The sequence below is a fragment of the Nerophis lumbriciformis genome, linkage group LG01, assembly GCF_033978685.3.
Source record: "Nerophis lumbriciformis linkage group LG01, RoL_Nlum_v2.1, whole genome shotgun sequence".
Classification (NCBI taxonomy): domain Eukaryota; kingdom Metazoa; phylum Chordata; class Actinopteri; order Syngnathiformes; family Syngnathidae; genus Nerophis; species Nerophis lumbriciformis.
Genome location: NC_084548.2, coordinates 15,803,950 through 15,820,000, shown reverse-complemented (window position 1 = coordinate 15,820,000; position 16,051 = coordinate 15,803,950). Strand labels below are relative to the sequence as shown.

At 39.1% G+C, this 16,051-nt stretch overlaps 1 protein-coding gene across 2 annotated transcripts in view; it reads left to right on the top strand.

Moving 5' to 3' along the window:
• Positions 1-12,029, top strand: part of pdpn (podoplanin) — a 39,309-nt gene extending 27,280 nt beyond the window's left edge. For both annotated transcript variants that reach the window (XM_061976012.1, XM_061976021.1), the window contains exons 2-4: positions 696-1,082; positions 1,158-1,266; positions 8,981-12,029. In XM_061976012.1, the coding sequence (XP_061831996.1) occupies positions 696-1,082; positions 1,158-1,266; positions 8,981-8,987 (503 nt within the window). In that variant the 3' untranslated portion in view covers positions 8,988-12,029. The remainder of the gene's footprint in view (positions 1-695; positions 1,083-1,157; positions 1,267-8,980) is intronic.
• The last annotated feature ends 4,022 nt before the right edge of the window (positions 12,030-16,051 follow it).

Below are 16,051 nucleotides of genomic sequence, written 5' to 3'. Positions count from 1 at the left end.
TCTAAATTGGCCCGCCAACTCCCCTGACCTTAGCCCCATAGAAAATCTGTGGGGTATTGTGAAAAGGAAGATGCAGAATGCCAGACCCAAAAACGCAGAAGAGTTGAAGGCCACTATCAGAGCAACCTGGGCTCTCATAACACCTGAGCAGTGCCAGAAACTCATCGACTCCATGCCACGCCGCATTAACGCAGTAATTGAGGCAAAAGGAGCTCCAACCAAGTATTCAGTATTGTACATGCTCATATTTTTCATTTTCATACTTTTCAGTTGGCCAACATTTCTAAAAATCCCTTTTTTGTATTAGCCTTAAGTAATATTCTAATTTTGTGACACACGGAATTTTGGATTTTCATTTGTTGCCACTTCAAATCATCAAAATTAAATGAAATAAACATTTGAATGCATCAGTATGTGTGCAATGAATAAATATAATGTACAAGTTACACCTTTTGAATGCAATTACTGAAATAAATCAAGTTTTTCAAAATATTCTAATTTACTGGCTTTTACCTGTATAGTCATCCATGCATCCACCCAGCCACCCACCCATGCAACCATGCACCCATTCAGCCATTCACCCACCCATCTATTCATACATCCATGCACGCATCCCTCAATCATCCATCCATCCATCCATGCATCTATCCATCCCACAGCATACATGTGACCTGAGTCTGAATGTTCCCTTGTAGGTCCCACCGCCCTCCCAACAGACCGTGACATTTTTGCAACTGACTCAGTAGCAGACGTCACCTCGCAGGCCACGGAAGCCAGCAAGGATCTTGAAGTGGTCACCGGTCCCCCTACGACTGAGCCGCCAACGGCCAAAGAACAAGTGGTGACAGACACCGTGACCGAGGCGCCTTCACCTCAGGTTACAACCAACGGCGAGGAGGACCCTGAGGTTGAGACCGAAACCCCTGCTCCCGCTGCAACTGCAGAACCTGAGCCCCTTACCACTCAGCCCCCTGCTGTGGAGACCGATGTGCCAACTGAGCCTGCCGTGGTCAGCCCTCAGTGGACGGAAGCTAGCCAGGCCAACACGGGCGATGAAGTGATTGTAGAAGACGACGCAGCAGGTGAGAAATAAACTGATACAAACACAAACATATAAATTATTTGATATGCTAATATTTTACTTTCCTGTCCTGTAGAAGGCCTGAGCTCTGGTCAGGTGGTTGGCATCGTGATTGGTGCCTTGTTGGCCGTGATCATTGTCGGCGCCGTGGTGGTTGCTGTTGTGAGGAGGATGGGAAAATATTCGTGAGTACTTTGTCTCAACTTAAAATTATGTCCGGCAAGTAATGAACAGAAGTTGTTACTCTTATTGAACATTGTCAAAAATGTAATGATTATGCAGACCTGCTAAAAACGCTGCGATGTGCATGCCAGACCAGTAGTTGGTGATGTAACTTTGTACAGACATACGCCCACATTTCAAACAAATGTTTGAAATGTGTTTGAAAACCGCCTCTCTGTTTTTTAAGTCTCCAATATTCAGTTGGTACCATTTTGTTTATCCAGATGTAAGTTAAAGGCCTACTGAAATGCGATTTTCTTATTTAAACAAGGATAGCAGGTCATACTTGATCATTTTGCGATATTGCCATATTTTTGCTGAAAGGATTTAGTAGAGAACATCGACGATAAAGTTCGCAACTTTTGGTCACTGATAAAAAAGCCTTGCCTGTACTGGAAGTAGCAGACGAGTAGCGTGACGTCACAGGTTGTGGAGCTCCTCACATCTGCACATTGTTTACAATCATGGCCACCAGCAGCGAGAGCGATTCGGACCGAGAAAGCGACGATTTCCCCATTAATTTGAGCGAGGATGAAAGATTTGTGGATGAGGAAAGTGAGAGTGAAGGACTAGAGGGCAGTGGGAGCGATTCAGATAGGGAAGATGCTGTGAGAGGCGGGTGGGACCTGATATTCAGCTGGGAATGACTAAAACAGTAAATAAACACAAGACATATATATACTCTATTAGCCACAACACAACCAGGCTTATATTTAATATGCCACAAATTAATCCCGCATAACAAACAGCTCCCCCCTCCCGTCCATATAACCTGCCGATACAACTCAAACACCTGCACAACACACTCAATCCCACAGCCCAAAGTACCGTTCACCTCCCCAAAGTTCATACAGCACATATATTTCCCCAAAGTCCCCAAAGTTACGTACGTGACATGCACATACGGGCAAGCGATCAAATGTTTGGAAGCCGCAGCTGCATGCGTACTCACGGTACCGTGTCTGCGCATTCAACTCAAAGTCCTCCTGGTAAGAGTCTCTGTTGTCCCAGTTCTCCACATGCCAATGGTAAAGCTTGACTGTCATCTTTCGGGAATGTAAACAATGAAACACCGGCTGTGTTTGTGTTGTTGCTGCAGCCGGCCGCAATACACCGCTTCCCACCTACAGCTTTCTTCTTTGCTGTCTCCATTGTTTATTGAACAAATTGCAAAAGATTCAACAACACAGATGTCCAGAATAATGTGGAATTTTGCGATGAAAACAGACGACTTAATAGCTGGCCACCATGCTGTCCCAAAATGTCCTCTACAATCCGTGACGTCACGCGCAGGCGTCATCATACCGAGACGTTTTCAGCAGGATAGTTCGCGCAAAATTTAAAATTGCACTTTAGTAAGCTAACCCCTGCAATGTTAAGATTTCATCATTGATATATAAACTATCAGACTGCGTGGTCGGTAGTAGTGGGTTTCAGTAGGCCTTTAACTATATCCCGTATAAATGACCACTGTAAATAGAATTTCTAGGCTTGGTTCAAACTGTAACAACAAAAAATTCAGATATTTTCTAGATTGAATTTGGTCCATACCAACAAGTTACTATACAATGTGGTCTCGTCAAAAGAATCAGTTCAGCTAACCTGTCTAAACATTGAGAGAGGTTGGGTGTGTTCGAGTGATAGACGGGGGAATAAAAAGCTCTGATTTGCTTGGGCAGAAGTCGTTCGGTGCCAGCTGTTGTTTTGCACGTATAAACCCGGAGAACTCGAATATTAGACATCCGGCTGTGGCCCGGTACACTCAGACCTCTGTACTGAAATCTGCAAAACACTAAAATTAGCTCATTGCTCAACAACATTTTCCAGCATCTGCAATTATGTAAACAATCCAATATTTAAAAAGAGCCCAAACAACTTTATTGGCACCTGTGTAAACAGAACGCTACCTGTGATGTCATTTCACACACGGTTGGAGAACAGCGCCGTTCGAAAAAAAAAAAAAAAAGATCTTTGGTTTTTGCTCCTGAGTCATCCTTTGATGAAACCCAACAGGCTAAGATGTCTTGGACCCGAAGGAGCGAGTTTGATGATCTCACTTTCCCAGAAGGGCTTAGATCATCATTTCTGCTCAAATATTTCAACTTTCCTCGTGAGAGTGACTTCACCATCGTCTGATACAAAACACTTGTGTGCTGCATTGATGATGTTTGAATGTGTGTGTGTGTGTCATAGGTCTGCCAGGAACAGAAAGCCAGTGAAAAAAGACAATGTAACAGTTTCTGTCATTTTCCCTATTCCATCATTTCGGCTGGTCATTGACAGCATAACCACACCCTTCCCAATAATGTGCAGAACAATAATTCAGTCTGACAATTTATTACATTTGAAAATGATGTTACTGTATAAAAAAACAATCCTGAACAAAGCAAAAAAGCCACTTTCTACAAATTAAAGTGCTTGTTTGTACAAGTGCTTGAATTGACCCGCAGTTTGTCCTGAACGGCACCAAACAATGGGAGAGCTTATGGTGCAACACAAAGGCGCCAAACAACATCAAGTGGCTTTTTCATTTTAGGAATGAATTATAACTCTTCCTGTAATTGTTGGTCTATTTCTGCCATGTGTAAACAATCTTAAGTCTTTGGCTTCAAAAGTGGCAAGTTTTAGGGTTTTGAGCAATATGCATAACATGTCTATTATTACACAATGGTACCTCGGTAGTAATCCATTACAAAGGGTCCGATAAAAATTGAATCGTACGGACAACAAAGCAATTTTTACCAATAAGTAATGATGCAAATTCAATTTATCCTAGTGCAGATACTCAAAATTATGAACATAAAACACATTTTATAGAGAAAAGATGAGATTTTCATGCAGAAAACGAGAAATAGAATGCACAGATGAACTTTTAGCATAATTTCCACTTTGATGAAGACGCTTGTTTTGCGAAGATGGCGACGGAGGAGACGTGGACGCCTTCTTCGTACTTAACTACGAGTTATTTCTTAAACTCAATGTTGTTGTTTTTTACTTTGTCTATCAAAGTGCTTTGTTTGGTTATTTTGCAGTCGTACTCAATACAAATACTTCGGGACACTTTGTTTTGGCACACGATTCAGAGGAATGATACACACTCGTTTGTTATGCGCAATGATTGACCGCATCAAAAATCGAGAGTACCGTATTTTTCGGAGTATAAGTCGCACCAGAGTATAAGTCGCACCTGCCGAAACTGCATAATAAAGAAGGAAAAAAACATATATAAGTCGCACTGGAGTATAAGTCGCATTTTTTGGGGAAATTTATTTGATAAAACCCAACACCAAGAATAAACATTTGAAAGGCAATTTAAAATAAATAAAGAATAGTGAACAACAGGCTGAATAAGTGTATGAGGCATAAATAACCAACTGAGAACGTGCCTGGTATGTTAACGTAACATATTATGGTAAGAGTCATTCAAATAACTATAACATATAGAACATGCTATACGTTTACCAAACAATCTGTCACTCCTAATCGCTAAATCCCATGAAATCTTATACATCTAGTCTCTTACGTGAATGAGCTAAATAATATTATTTTATATTTTACGGTAATGTGTTAATAATTTCACACATAAGTCGCTCCTGAGTATAAGTCGCACCCCCGGCCAAACTATGAAAAAAACTGCGACTTATAGTCCGAAAAATACGGTATATGAAAACTGAATCATGTGAAAAGTGGAGCGTACGAAAGCTGTGGTACCACTGCGAAATTATTGATGTTCCCTTATAACAAGAATACCGTACTGACCTGAATATAAGACAACCCCGAATAAAAGACGACCCCTCTTTTTCAAGTCCTGACCCCTGTGGTGGGTGCATTTGTCCAGCTCGATGGTTTGTGTAAGTGACGGGAAGAAAATATGCGACTTACTGAAGGAAAAGTCGTTTTGTGCCACCTGTTAGCTTGCATCTCTAAATCTCTATATAAACACCAAATACAAGATTAATTATTTTTTGGAGAATTTAAACTAAGCCTAAAATATTTGGGGGTGTCCAGATCCAATATTATTTTCAGATATCGGTCCGATATCAGCAAAAAATAAAAATAAAAAAATGGGATGATGTCATGTAAAATTTTCCATATATATGCGCCGATACAAGCAGTCCTGCAGAGCGTTTACTTGTGCCAAAATGGACAGACACTGAGAATCTAAGCACACAATAGCACACATGCCAGCCATAAGTAATTGAACAATATAGCAGTCTAAAACACCACATGTGTCAATATAAAGCGTATAACATATGATAAAATATATATATATATATATGTATATATATATATATATATATAGTATCATATTGATACTATGTATAAATATATATATAGTATCATATTGATACTTATTATATAAGTATCAATAGTTGCATATTACCTACACATACAAAGTAGAGATGTCCGATAATATCGGCCTGCCGATATTATAGGCCGATAAATGCGTTAAAATGTAATATCGGAAATTATCGGTATAGTTTTTTTATTATCGGTATCGTTTTTTTATTTTTTTTTATTTTGTTTTTTTTATTAAATAAACATAAAAAACACAAGATACACTTACAATTAGTGCACCAACCCAAAAAACCTCCCTCCCCATTTACACTCATTCACACGCATTCACACAAAAGGGTTGTTTCTTTCTGTTATTAATATTCTGGTTCCTACATTATATATCAATATATATCAATACAGTCTGCAAGGGATACAGTCCATAAGCACACATGATTGTGCGTGCTGCTGGTCCACTAATAGTACTAACCTTTAACAGTTAATTTTACTAATTTTCATTAATTACTAGTTTCTATGTAACTGTTTTTATATTGTTTTACTTTCTTTTTTATTCAAGAAAATGTTTTTAATTTATTTATCTTATTTTATTTTATAAATTTTTTTTTAAAGTACCTTATCTTCACCATACCTGGTTGTCCAAATTAGGCATAATAATGTGTTAATTCCACGACTGTATACATCAGTTGATATCGGTATCGGTTGATATCGGTATCGGTTGATATCGGTATCGGTAATTAAAGAGTTGGACAATATCGGAATATCGGATATCGGCAAAAAGCCATTATCGGACATCCCTAATACAAAGTCTATGAGGCAGAAGCGTATTAGAAAGTATTTGGTAACAAACGTGTCCGCATCATTCATGTTACTGCATCATGAGTTTGACTTGATGGATTATTGTGGCCACAATGTGTTGCCAAAACACTATTACCACCCCACTTCAACTTCAAGACAGCATAAGTCCATTCCAGACAGTTGATAATAAATAGGTTAGTTTTTTTCATACCTAACGTATTGTAATACTCTTAACAACCAGTAACTTCAACCAACCCAATCGTTGTTATCCGTATGACTAATATCACTTGATCAAACCTTTTGTAACATCCCATACTACAAAATAAATAACGTATATATGATTCCTGCGGAAATAGTATCGGACGCGAAAAAAAACTAAAAACTGGGTGAAATTATCTGTACATGCAAGTAGTTAATTTTACTTGATAAAACATCCTAAATTAACATTTTTATATCTAGAATTTAGCAGAGCTTTCAAGCTAGAAATCATTATTTTATTCTGAAAACAAGCATTATTCAATTTACAATTCTTAAATTAAGCACCCTGAGGGGGTTGCAGAATCTTTAAACAAGATTATCTATGTGGAGAAAACCAAAATATCTTATTTGAACAATTATTTTTCTCAAATTCAAGATACTTAAACTAGAATAGACACAATATAATTATTCATATTGAAATTAAGATGATGATGTATAGTCGATCGTGTCCCTCGGGAAGTCCTGTGGGGAGTGCTCAGAGAGTTTGGGGTATCGGACTGTCTGATTGTGGCGGTCCGCTCCCTGTATGATCAGTGTCAGAGCTTGGTCCGCATTGCCGGCAGTAAGTCGGACACGTTTCCAGTGAGGGTTGGACTCCGCCAAGGCTGCCCTTTGTCACCGATTCTGTTCATAACTTTTATGGACAGAATTTCTAGGCGCAGTCAAGGCGTTGAGGGGATCCAGTTTGGTGGCTGCAGGATTAGGTCTCTGCTTTTTGCAGATGATGTGGTCCTAATGGCTTCATCTGGCCAGGATCTTCAGCTCTCACTGGATCGGTTCACAGCCGAGTGTGAAGCGACTGGGATGAGAATCAGCACCTCCAAGTCCGAGTGCATGGTTCTCGCCCGGAAAAGGGTGGAATACCATCTCCGGGTTGGGGAGGAGACCCTGCCCCAAGTGGAGGAGTTCAAGCACCTAGGAGTCTTGTTCACGAGTGAGAGAAGAGTGGATCGTGAGATCGACAGGCGGATCGGTGCGGCGTCTTCAGTAATGCGGACGCTGTATCGATCCGTTGTGGTGAAGAAGGAGCTGAGCCGGAAGGCAGAGCTCTCAATTTACCGGTCGATCTACGTTCCCATCCTCACCTATGGTCATGAGCTTTGGGTTATGACCGAAAGAACAAGATCACGGGTACAAGCGGCCGAAATGAGTTTCCTCCGCCGGGTGGCAGGGCTCTCTCTTAGAGATAGGGTGAGAAGCTCTGCCATCCGGGGGGAGCTCAAAGTAAAGCCGCTGTTCCTCCACATCGAGAGGAGCCAGATGAGGTGGTTCGGGCATCTGGTCAGGATGCCACCCGAACGCCTCCCTAGGGAGGTGTTTAGGGCACGTCCAACCGGTAGGAGGCCATGGGGAAGACCCAGGACACGTTGGGAAGACTATGTCTCCCGGCTGGCCTGGGAACGCCTCGGGATCCCCCGGGAAGAGCTGGACGAAGTGGCTGGGGAGAGGAAAGTCTGGGTTTCCCTGCTTAGGCTGCTGCCCCCGCGACCCGACCTCGGTTAAGCGGAAGAAGATGGATGGATGGATGGATGTAAAGTCATTGACTTAAAATAAAGCCCTTAAAACTAGGGACTTTTCTAGAAATACAGTTAGAAATCTGGGCAAGTAGCAAATCATTTGCAGTGTCCGCACAGAGCGTTTTCTGCCCATAGGGCCGGGTGGCCCTGATTCGACAATTTCCCTGGCAACGCCAAAATGCCGAGGGTGGCATTTTGTCCAAAATACTTGAGGCACTTTTCAGTCCAAGTACTCAAGTCATCAACACTTGGGCAGTACCAGGCTGCCTTCTCTCATTGGCCCAATTCAAATAAAGTAAAACAAAAAAATAAAAAAATATGGCAGCCTAAGCAGCCGTCGAGTCAGTTATTGATCAACCTTTTTCTAATATTGCACACTACAAAATAATAAACGCATGTATGATTCTTTCTGATATCGTATCAGAAGTGGAAAAAGTTGTACCAGGACTACCCGGTATAGCTCGGTTGGTAGAGTGGCTAGAGGGTTCCAGGTTCGATCCCCGCTTCTGCCATCTTAGTCACTGCTGTTTTGTCCTTGGGTAAGACACTTTACCCACCTGCTCCCAATGCCACCCACTCTGGTTTAAAAAAATGTAACTCAGATATTGGGTTTCACAATGTAAAGCGCTTTGAGTCATAGAGAAAAGCGCTATATAAATATAATTCACTTCACTACCCTAAAAATATTATATATTGCGGTCATTATGGTAACCGCACACTAGTAACCACTAACACACCTAACTGCTTTTATGATAATAATGACCGTTCCAATCTTCACCCATGACTATCTCTTTCTTTTTCTATCCCACAGGCCTTGAAGAAGAACAAGAACAAGAAGCCGGCAAAGCAGCAGAAGTTGTCAAAGTTCTGGAAATTCTGAACTACTGAACTGTGACGTCATTATCAATCATTAAAAAAAAAAAAAAATCATCGTGACACCGGAAGTTAATTATTCTAACCCGGACTCTGGACTGTTGCCAAAAAAGAAGGCACGGGAGGCTAGTATGTGTGTTTGTATGTACTGTACTGTATGCAAGTACCGTATTTTTCGGATTATAAGTCGCACCGGAGTATAAGTCGCACCTGCCGAAAATGCATAATAAAAAAGGAAAAAAACATATATAAGTCGCACTGGAGCCCGGCCAAACTATGAAAAAAACTGCGACTTATAGTCCGAAAAATACGGTATGTCTAATGTATGTATGTATGTATGTCAGACAAGAGGAGTACTCGTTGCTCGGCTCATTTACTTCATGAACGCCCCCTGGAGGGATTATTCTAAAAAAATATTCCGGATTGGATACGAGATATTTTAAGGGCTTAAAGTGATAGTTAGATTTTCCTAGACACTGTAGTACTTTAAACAAAGGAAGCCAGCAGGCCGCTTCCTGGGTTCACAGAGGATGATATACTGTAGTATGATGGCACAGCACCATTTTGTTTCCATTGGGATTCAAAACAGCAAAGAAACTGTTGAACTGAAAAAAATGCTAACAAAAGTGAAACGTCAATCACAGGTTCATATTTGCGTTTGTTTCATCCAAAAGTGGAGCATATGGAAAGTAAGGTAAAAAAAAAAAAAAATACAAGGAGTGCAGTATTTTTGAGGCGGGCAGCAACTATTTTATGACTTAAATTGGAGAGAAAAAAAAACTAAATTCTTGTAACAGAAGTAAGGAAATGTGGTTTCTGTATTGTTTGTATTGTATTTGTTAGTTTGCATGCTACTTTTGTGTGCTTTCTTCTAGAGGTGGGAATCTTTGGGCACCTCATGATTCGATTACGATTCAGGGGTTACGATTTGATTGTAAATCGATTAATAATGTATATTTTATTACTATTTTACAACCTATTATTATTATTATTACTATTATTATTATTTATTGTAAATGTATTATACCTAATTATTAATACGTATAAAAGGCTCCTCCTATGGCAAATGACGTATGCAGTATTGCCTCATTTCCGCTTTTGGATGTGAGTGCGCACAGCATAGATATTTATGTGTAATAATAGATACATGAGAATTGCCTGCTAAGTGCTAAAATAAATAAACCTCCCCACTATATCTGCCCCCTATGTACCCATTCATATCCATGGCTGACAGTGTTGCCACACTAAATGATATTATTCTCTCTCCCGACTTATTAATATACTTACTAATTTCCTCTTCTGAGCTGGTTACTACTCTGTTGTAACATACTGTAGTTAAACTTTTGTTAAAGTGTACAAAACATGTATTTAGGGACCGAGTCCCTTTGGGACAGAGGACCCTATTGAATTTCTAGCGTTTTATTATTATACCGCCGCCTATTTGAGCTGTAATTTGACCCCCTTAACATGCTTCAAAACTCACCAAATTAGACACACACATCAGGACTGGCGAAAATTGCGATCTAATCAAAAAAAAAAAAAAAAAAACGCAAAATTGCGCTCTAGCACCCCCTAGGAAGAAAACACAGACACAACTGCCTCTAACTCCCAGTAGGAGTGTCATGACATGAAACAAAAATCTCTATGTAGGTCTCACTTAGACCTAGATTTCATACCGTGACAACCCCCAGGAGAAATCAACAGGAAGTTTGCAATTCCCCCTTCAAAACTAAAGTTGAGTAAAAACAGTCACCTTTTTTCAAACATTATCTCCTCTGAGCGCGTTTGTCGTGTCGGCTTCAAATTAGCACAGGAGAGAGATTGAACCCTTCTGATTAAAAGTTGATGAAAGAGTTTTAATTACTGCTCCGGTTTGGATTTTATTAGCCCTCAAAGTCGGTCCCGTCAATCGCTGCTTGCAGCTTTAATCTTCTCTTGTTTCACGACTTCACATTCAAGCTAGCGTAGCGCCACGGCTAGCCTAGCTTGTCTTTTCTTTTTCCCGTCCCTGTGTGTGTCTGCGCTAGGTTGGAATTTTTAAAACTGTCTCTATTACTTAAACACACTTAAATAATCGATTCAGAATACACGTTCCAATCTTAATGCATTGGAGAATTCATCATTTTCCCCACCTGTACTTCCTTGACATGTGTTGACGCGTAATCTTGCTAGCTAACAAACTAACAATAGTTTTCATGAGCGGCAGAGGAAATTAAACACACTCTAGTTACACAAGAACAGCAATGATGGTTATAAATTCCACACGATGTATAAAAAGACTACGTTAGACGACGTCACGTAGCGTAAAGCTAACATTAGCGGCTGTTTGCTATTATTTTCCTTATTTTCACTGACGCACCTTGTGTAGAAGTGGCCGGAACATCAAAATGTCGCACTGTCGAGTGTGTGGTAACATAAAAGAAAAGGTGCCCTTGTGACATTCTGACTAATTTAACACTGACATCTAAAAACCTAATACATATCTGTGAAATTTAGCAGAAGGGTTTGTGCCACTGACACTGGTTTTCTTCTGGTCGATTGGAGCTGGATGTTCAAGTGTATCATCACCGTGTACGTCACTTAAAAAAGTAACTTTAATGTTAAGTCTGCTACAAATTCTGTGTTGTGAGTTCCTTACCAGATTTGGCCGTGGCACTTAGTTCAAATGCACAGGCGCTAATAATGCCCTGCTTTGTTACTTCATCAGTGTGCGTGCAAGGGTGTACAAATAATTAAAGTCTCGGCTTGGCTTCGCTTGCCTTACCAACTTGCGTAATGTGCACTAAATGAGTGATGTAATGATCGTTAATGAATAGGCTTTAAGACACAGCAAAGGTTTGCAACGACGTGTTTTTGTTTTTCCTCCCTCCCTGCCTTGCCGTAATACCAGGTTCATTTGTGCCATCGTGTTTTGTTTCAAGCCTTTTATTTAATTGCGGTGTTTTTTTGTTTGTTCATACTGTTTCAATAAAAAAATAAAATGTAAACACTCCATTGCAGTTGTCACTTGATTTCCTGTAAAACCTTCCATTTGTTTCTGTTTGTGAGCCTTTACATACTCACCCCGAAAGGGACAAGCAGTAGAAAATGGATGGAGGATCCTTCCAGTGTATAATAATGTGTGTTTATGTATAAATGTGTATATGTGTGTATGTATGTATGTATATATGTATACATTTATATATGTATACATATATATGTTTACATGTATTTATGTATTTATATGTGTATATATATATACATACATACGTGTATGTATAAAAAGTACAGGGTAAAAGTTTGGACACACCTTCTCATTCAATGCGTTTTCTTTATTTTCATGACTATTTACATTGTAGATTGTCACTGAAGGCATCAAAACTATGAATGAACACATGTGCATTGATTGATTGATTGATTGATTGAAACTTTTATTAGTAGATTGCACAGTACAGTACATATTCCGTACAATTGACCACTAAATGGTAACACCCGAATACGTTTTTCAACTTGTTTAAATCGGGGTCCACGTTAATCAATTCATGGTGGAGTTATATACTTAACAAAAAAAAGGTGAAATAACTGAGAACATGTTTTATATTCTAGTTTCTTCAAAATAGCCACCCTTTGCTCTGATTATTTCTTTGCACACTCTTGGCATTCTCTCGATGAGCTTCAAGAGGTAGCCACCTAAAAGGGTTTTCACTTCACAGGTGTCATAGTTTTGATGCCTTCAGTGACAATATACAATGTAAATAGTCATAAAAATAAAGAAAACGCACTGAATGAGAAGGTGTGTCCAAACGATTGGCCTGTACTGTATATATATATATATATATATATGTATATATAAATATATATATATATATGTAAAAAAAAAAAAAAAAAATATATATATATATATATATATATATATATATATATATATATATATATATATATATATATATATAATAATAATAACTGGGATTTATATAGCGCTTTTCTAAGTACCTAAAGTCGCTTTACATGTAGAACCCATCAAACATTCACACCTGGTGGTGGTAAGCTACTTTCATAGCCACAGCTGCCCTGGGGTACACTGACGGAAGCGTGGCTGCAATTTGCGCCAACGGCCCCTCCGACCACCACCTATCATTCAATTCACCGGTGTGAGTGGCACCGGGGGCAAAGGGTGAAGTGTCCCGCCCAAGGACACAACGGCAGCGATTTTTGGATGGTAAGAGGCGGGGAGCGAACCTGCAACCCTCAGGTTTCTGGCACGGTTGCTCTACCCACTACGCCATGCCGCGTATATATATATATATATATATATATATATATATATATATATATATATATATATATATATATAAATATATATATATATGTATATGTATATATAAATATATATAAATATATATACATATATATATATATATATATATATATATATATATATATATATATATATATATATATATATATATATATATATATATATATATATCTATATATATCTATCTATATCCATCAATTTCTACCGCTTATTTCCTTCAGGGTCGCGGGGGGCGCTGGAGCCTATCTCAGCTACAATCGGGCGGAAGGTGGCGTACACCCTGGACAAGTCGCCAACACAGATAGACAGACAACATTCACACTCACATTCACACACTAGGGCCAATTTACTGTTGCCAATCAACCTATCCCCAGGTGCATGTCTGTGGAGGTGGGAGGAAGCCGGAGTACCCGGAGGGAACCCACGCATTCACGGCCTGCCGATATTATCGGCCGATAAATGTGTTAAAATGTAATATCGAAAGTTATCGGTATCGGTTTTTTATTATCGGTATCGGGGTTTTTTTTGTTGCTGTTTTTTTGGGTTTTTTTTTTAAGATACACTTACAATTAGTGCACCAACCCAAAAAACCTCCTCCCCCATTTACACTCATTCACACAAAAGGGTTGTTTCCTTCTGTTATTAATATTCTGGTTCCTACATTATATATCAATATATATCAATACAGTCTGCAAGGGATACAGTCCGTAAGCACACATGATTGTGCGTGCTGCTGGTCCACTAATAGTACTAACCTTTAACAGTTAATTTTACTCATTTTCATTAATTACTAGTTGCTATGTAACTGTTTTTATATTGTTTTACTTTCTTTTTTATTCAAGAAAATGTTTTTAATTTATTTATCTTATTTTATTTTTATTAATTTTTTTTAAAAGTACCTTATCTTCACCATACCTGGTTGTCCAAATTAGGCATTATAATGTGTTAATTCCACGACTGTATATATCGGTTGATATCGGTATCGGTAATTAAAGAGTTGGACGGAATATCGGATATCGGCAAAAAGCCATTATCAGACATCCCTAATTTGAACAATTGTATTGTTGATAACAGAGGTAAATTAGTGTTATTATTCATTATCAATAGTGCTATTTCTATTGGTATTTGTATTGCTCCATTTGTAGTGTAATAATGCTCATTGTCATTTCTGTATTATTTATTTCACTTTTTTACTATCATATTTGTACATATCCTGTTTGCTGATGTTGTTGTGTTTGTCTCTCTGTCTTATGCCCCTCTTGTCCCCACAATTTCCCCCTCTGTCTTCCTTTTTTTCTCTTTCTATCCCTGCAACCAAATGATAGTATAAATGCATAATAAAGTTAAAAACAAATAAGGCAACAAGAGAAGTATACCACACTTCTCTTTTGTAAAGTAAATTTGTACAGCCGATATGGGCATCTACATCAATTATATCAGTGGTTCTCAAATGGGGGTACGCGTACCCCTGGGGGTACTTGAAGGTATGCCAAGGGGTACGTGAGATTTTTTAAAAAGGTCTGTCAAAAAGAACTGTGAAAATGCAACAATGCAATATTCAGTGTTGACAGCCAGATTTTTTGAGGACATGTTCCATAAATATTGATGTTAAAGATATCTTTTTTTGTGAAGAAATGTTTAGAATTAAGTTCATGAATCCAGATGGATCTGTTGTGTTTTTATTTCCCTGCCTTCTCTTTTATTGTGATGTTTCCTCAGCTCATTAGTCTCCAGCGAGGGGCGGACACGAAGGCACACCTGCAACCTATTTCTTCAGAGGAGTATTTAAGCTCGTCACTCACAGCTGGGTCTTGCCGGTTATTTTATCCTGCACCTCCCACGTGCATGCGACAACTTCGCCTCGTCAGTCCTGGTACGTTATTTCTCCTTCGTCCTGTTATTTCTAACCTTGTTGTGTTTGTTTCCCAGCCTCCTTGAGGCAGCAAGGACATTATGCTGTGCTGAGTTCTCCCTGTTTTTTTCCCCTGTCGACCACTGAGGAACCTGTTTTAGTTAGTATTTCATGGTGTGCATTTTTGCCCCATCGCTTTTTGTTACACTTTTTGGACTTATTAAATGTATTCATTTTTTGTTATTCAAACTTGCCTCCCGTCTCTGCATCCCGGGGTCACCCCCTTGACCAGTTCGTAACAGGATCTCTATTACAATCCCCAAAGAGGGCACTTTAAGTTGATGATTACTTCTATGTGTAGAAATCTTTATTTATAGTTGAATCACTTGTTTATTTTTCAACAAATTTTTAGTTATTTTTATATCTTTTTTTCCCAAATAGTTCAAGAAAGACCACAACAAATGAGCAATATTTTGCACTGTTATACAATTAAATAAATCAGAAACTGATGACATAGTGCTGTATTTTACTTCTTTATCTCTTTTTTTTTTTTCAACCAAAAATGCTTTGCTCTGATTAGGGGGTACTTGAATTAAAAAAATGTTCACAGGGGGTACATCACTGAAAAAAGGTTGAGAACCACTGAACTATATGATTTGCCTGAGAAGCTGGACAGGACAAAAAAAAAGAAAAAAAAAGAGTTGCATTTTAGTCCAAAAATAATTAGGATCTTCGGGACACTTTTAGTCATACTTGCCAACCTTGAGACCTCCGATTTCGGGAGGTGGGGGGTGGGGGCGTGGTCGGGGGTGGGGCAGGGCGTGGTTGGGGGCGTGGTTAAGAGGGGAGGAGTATATTGA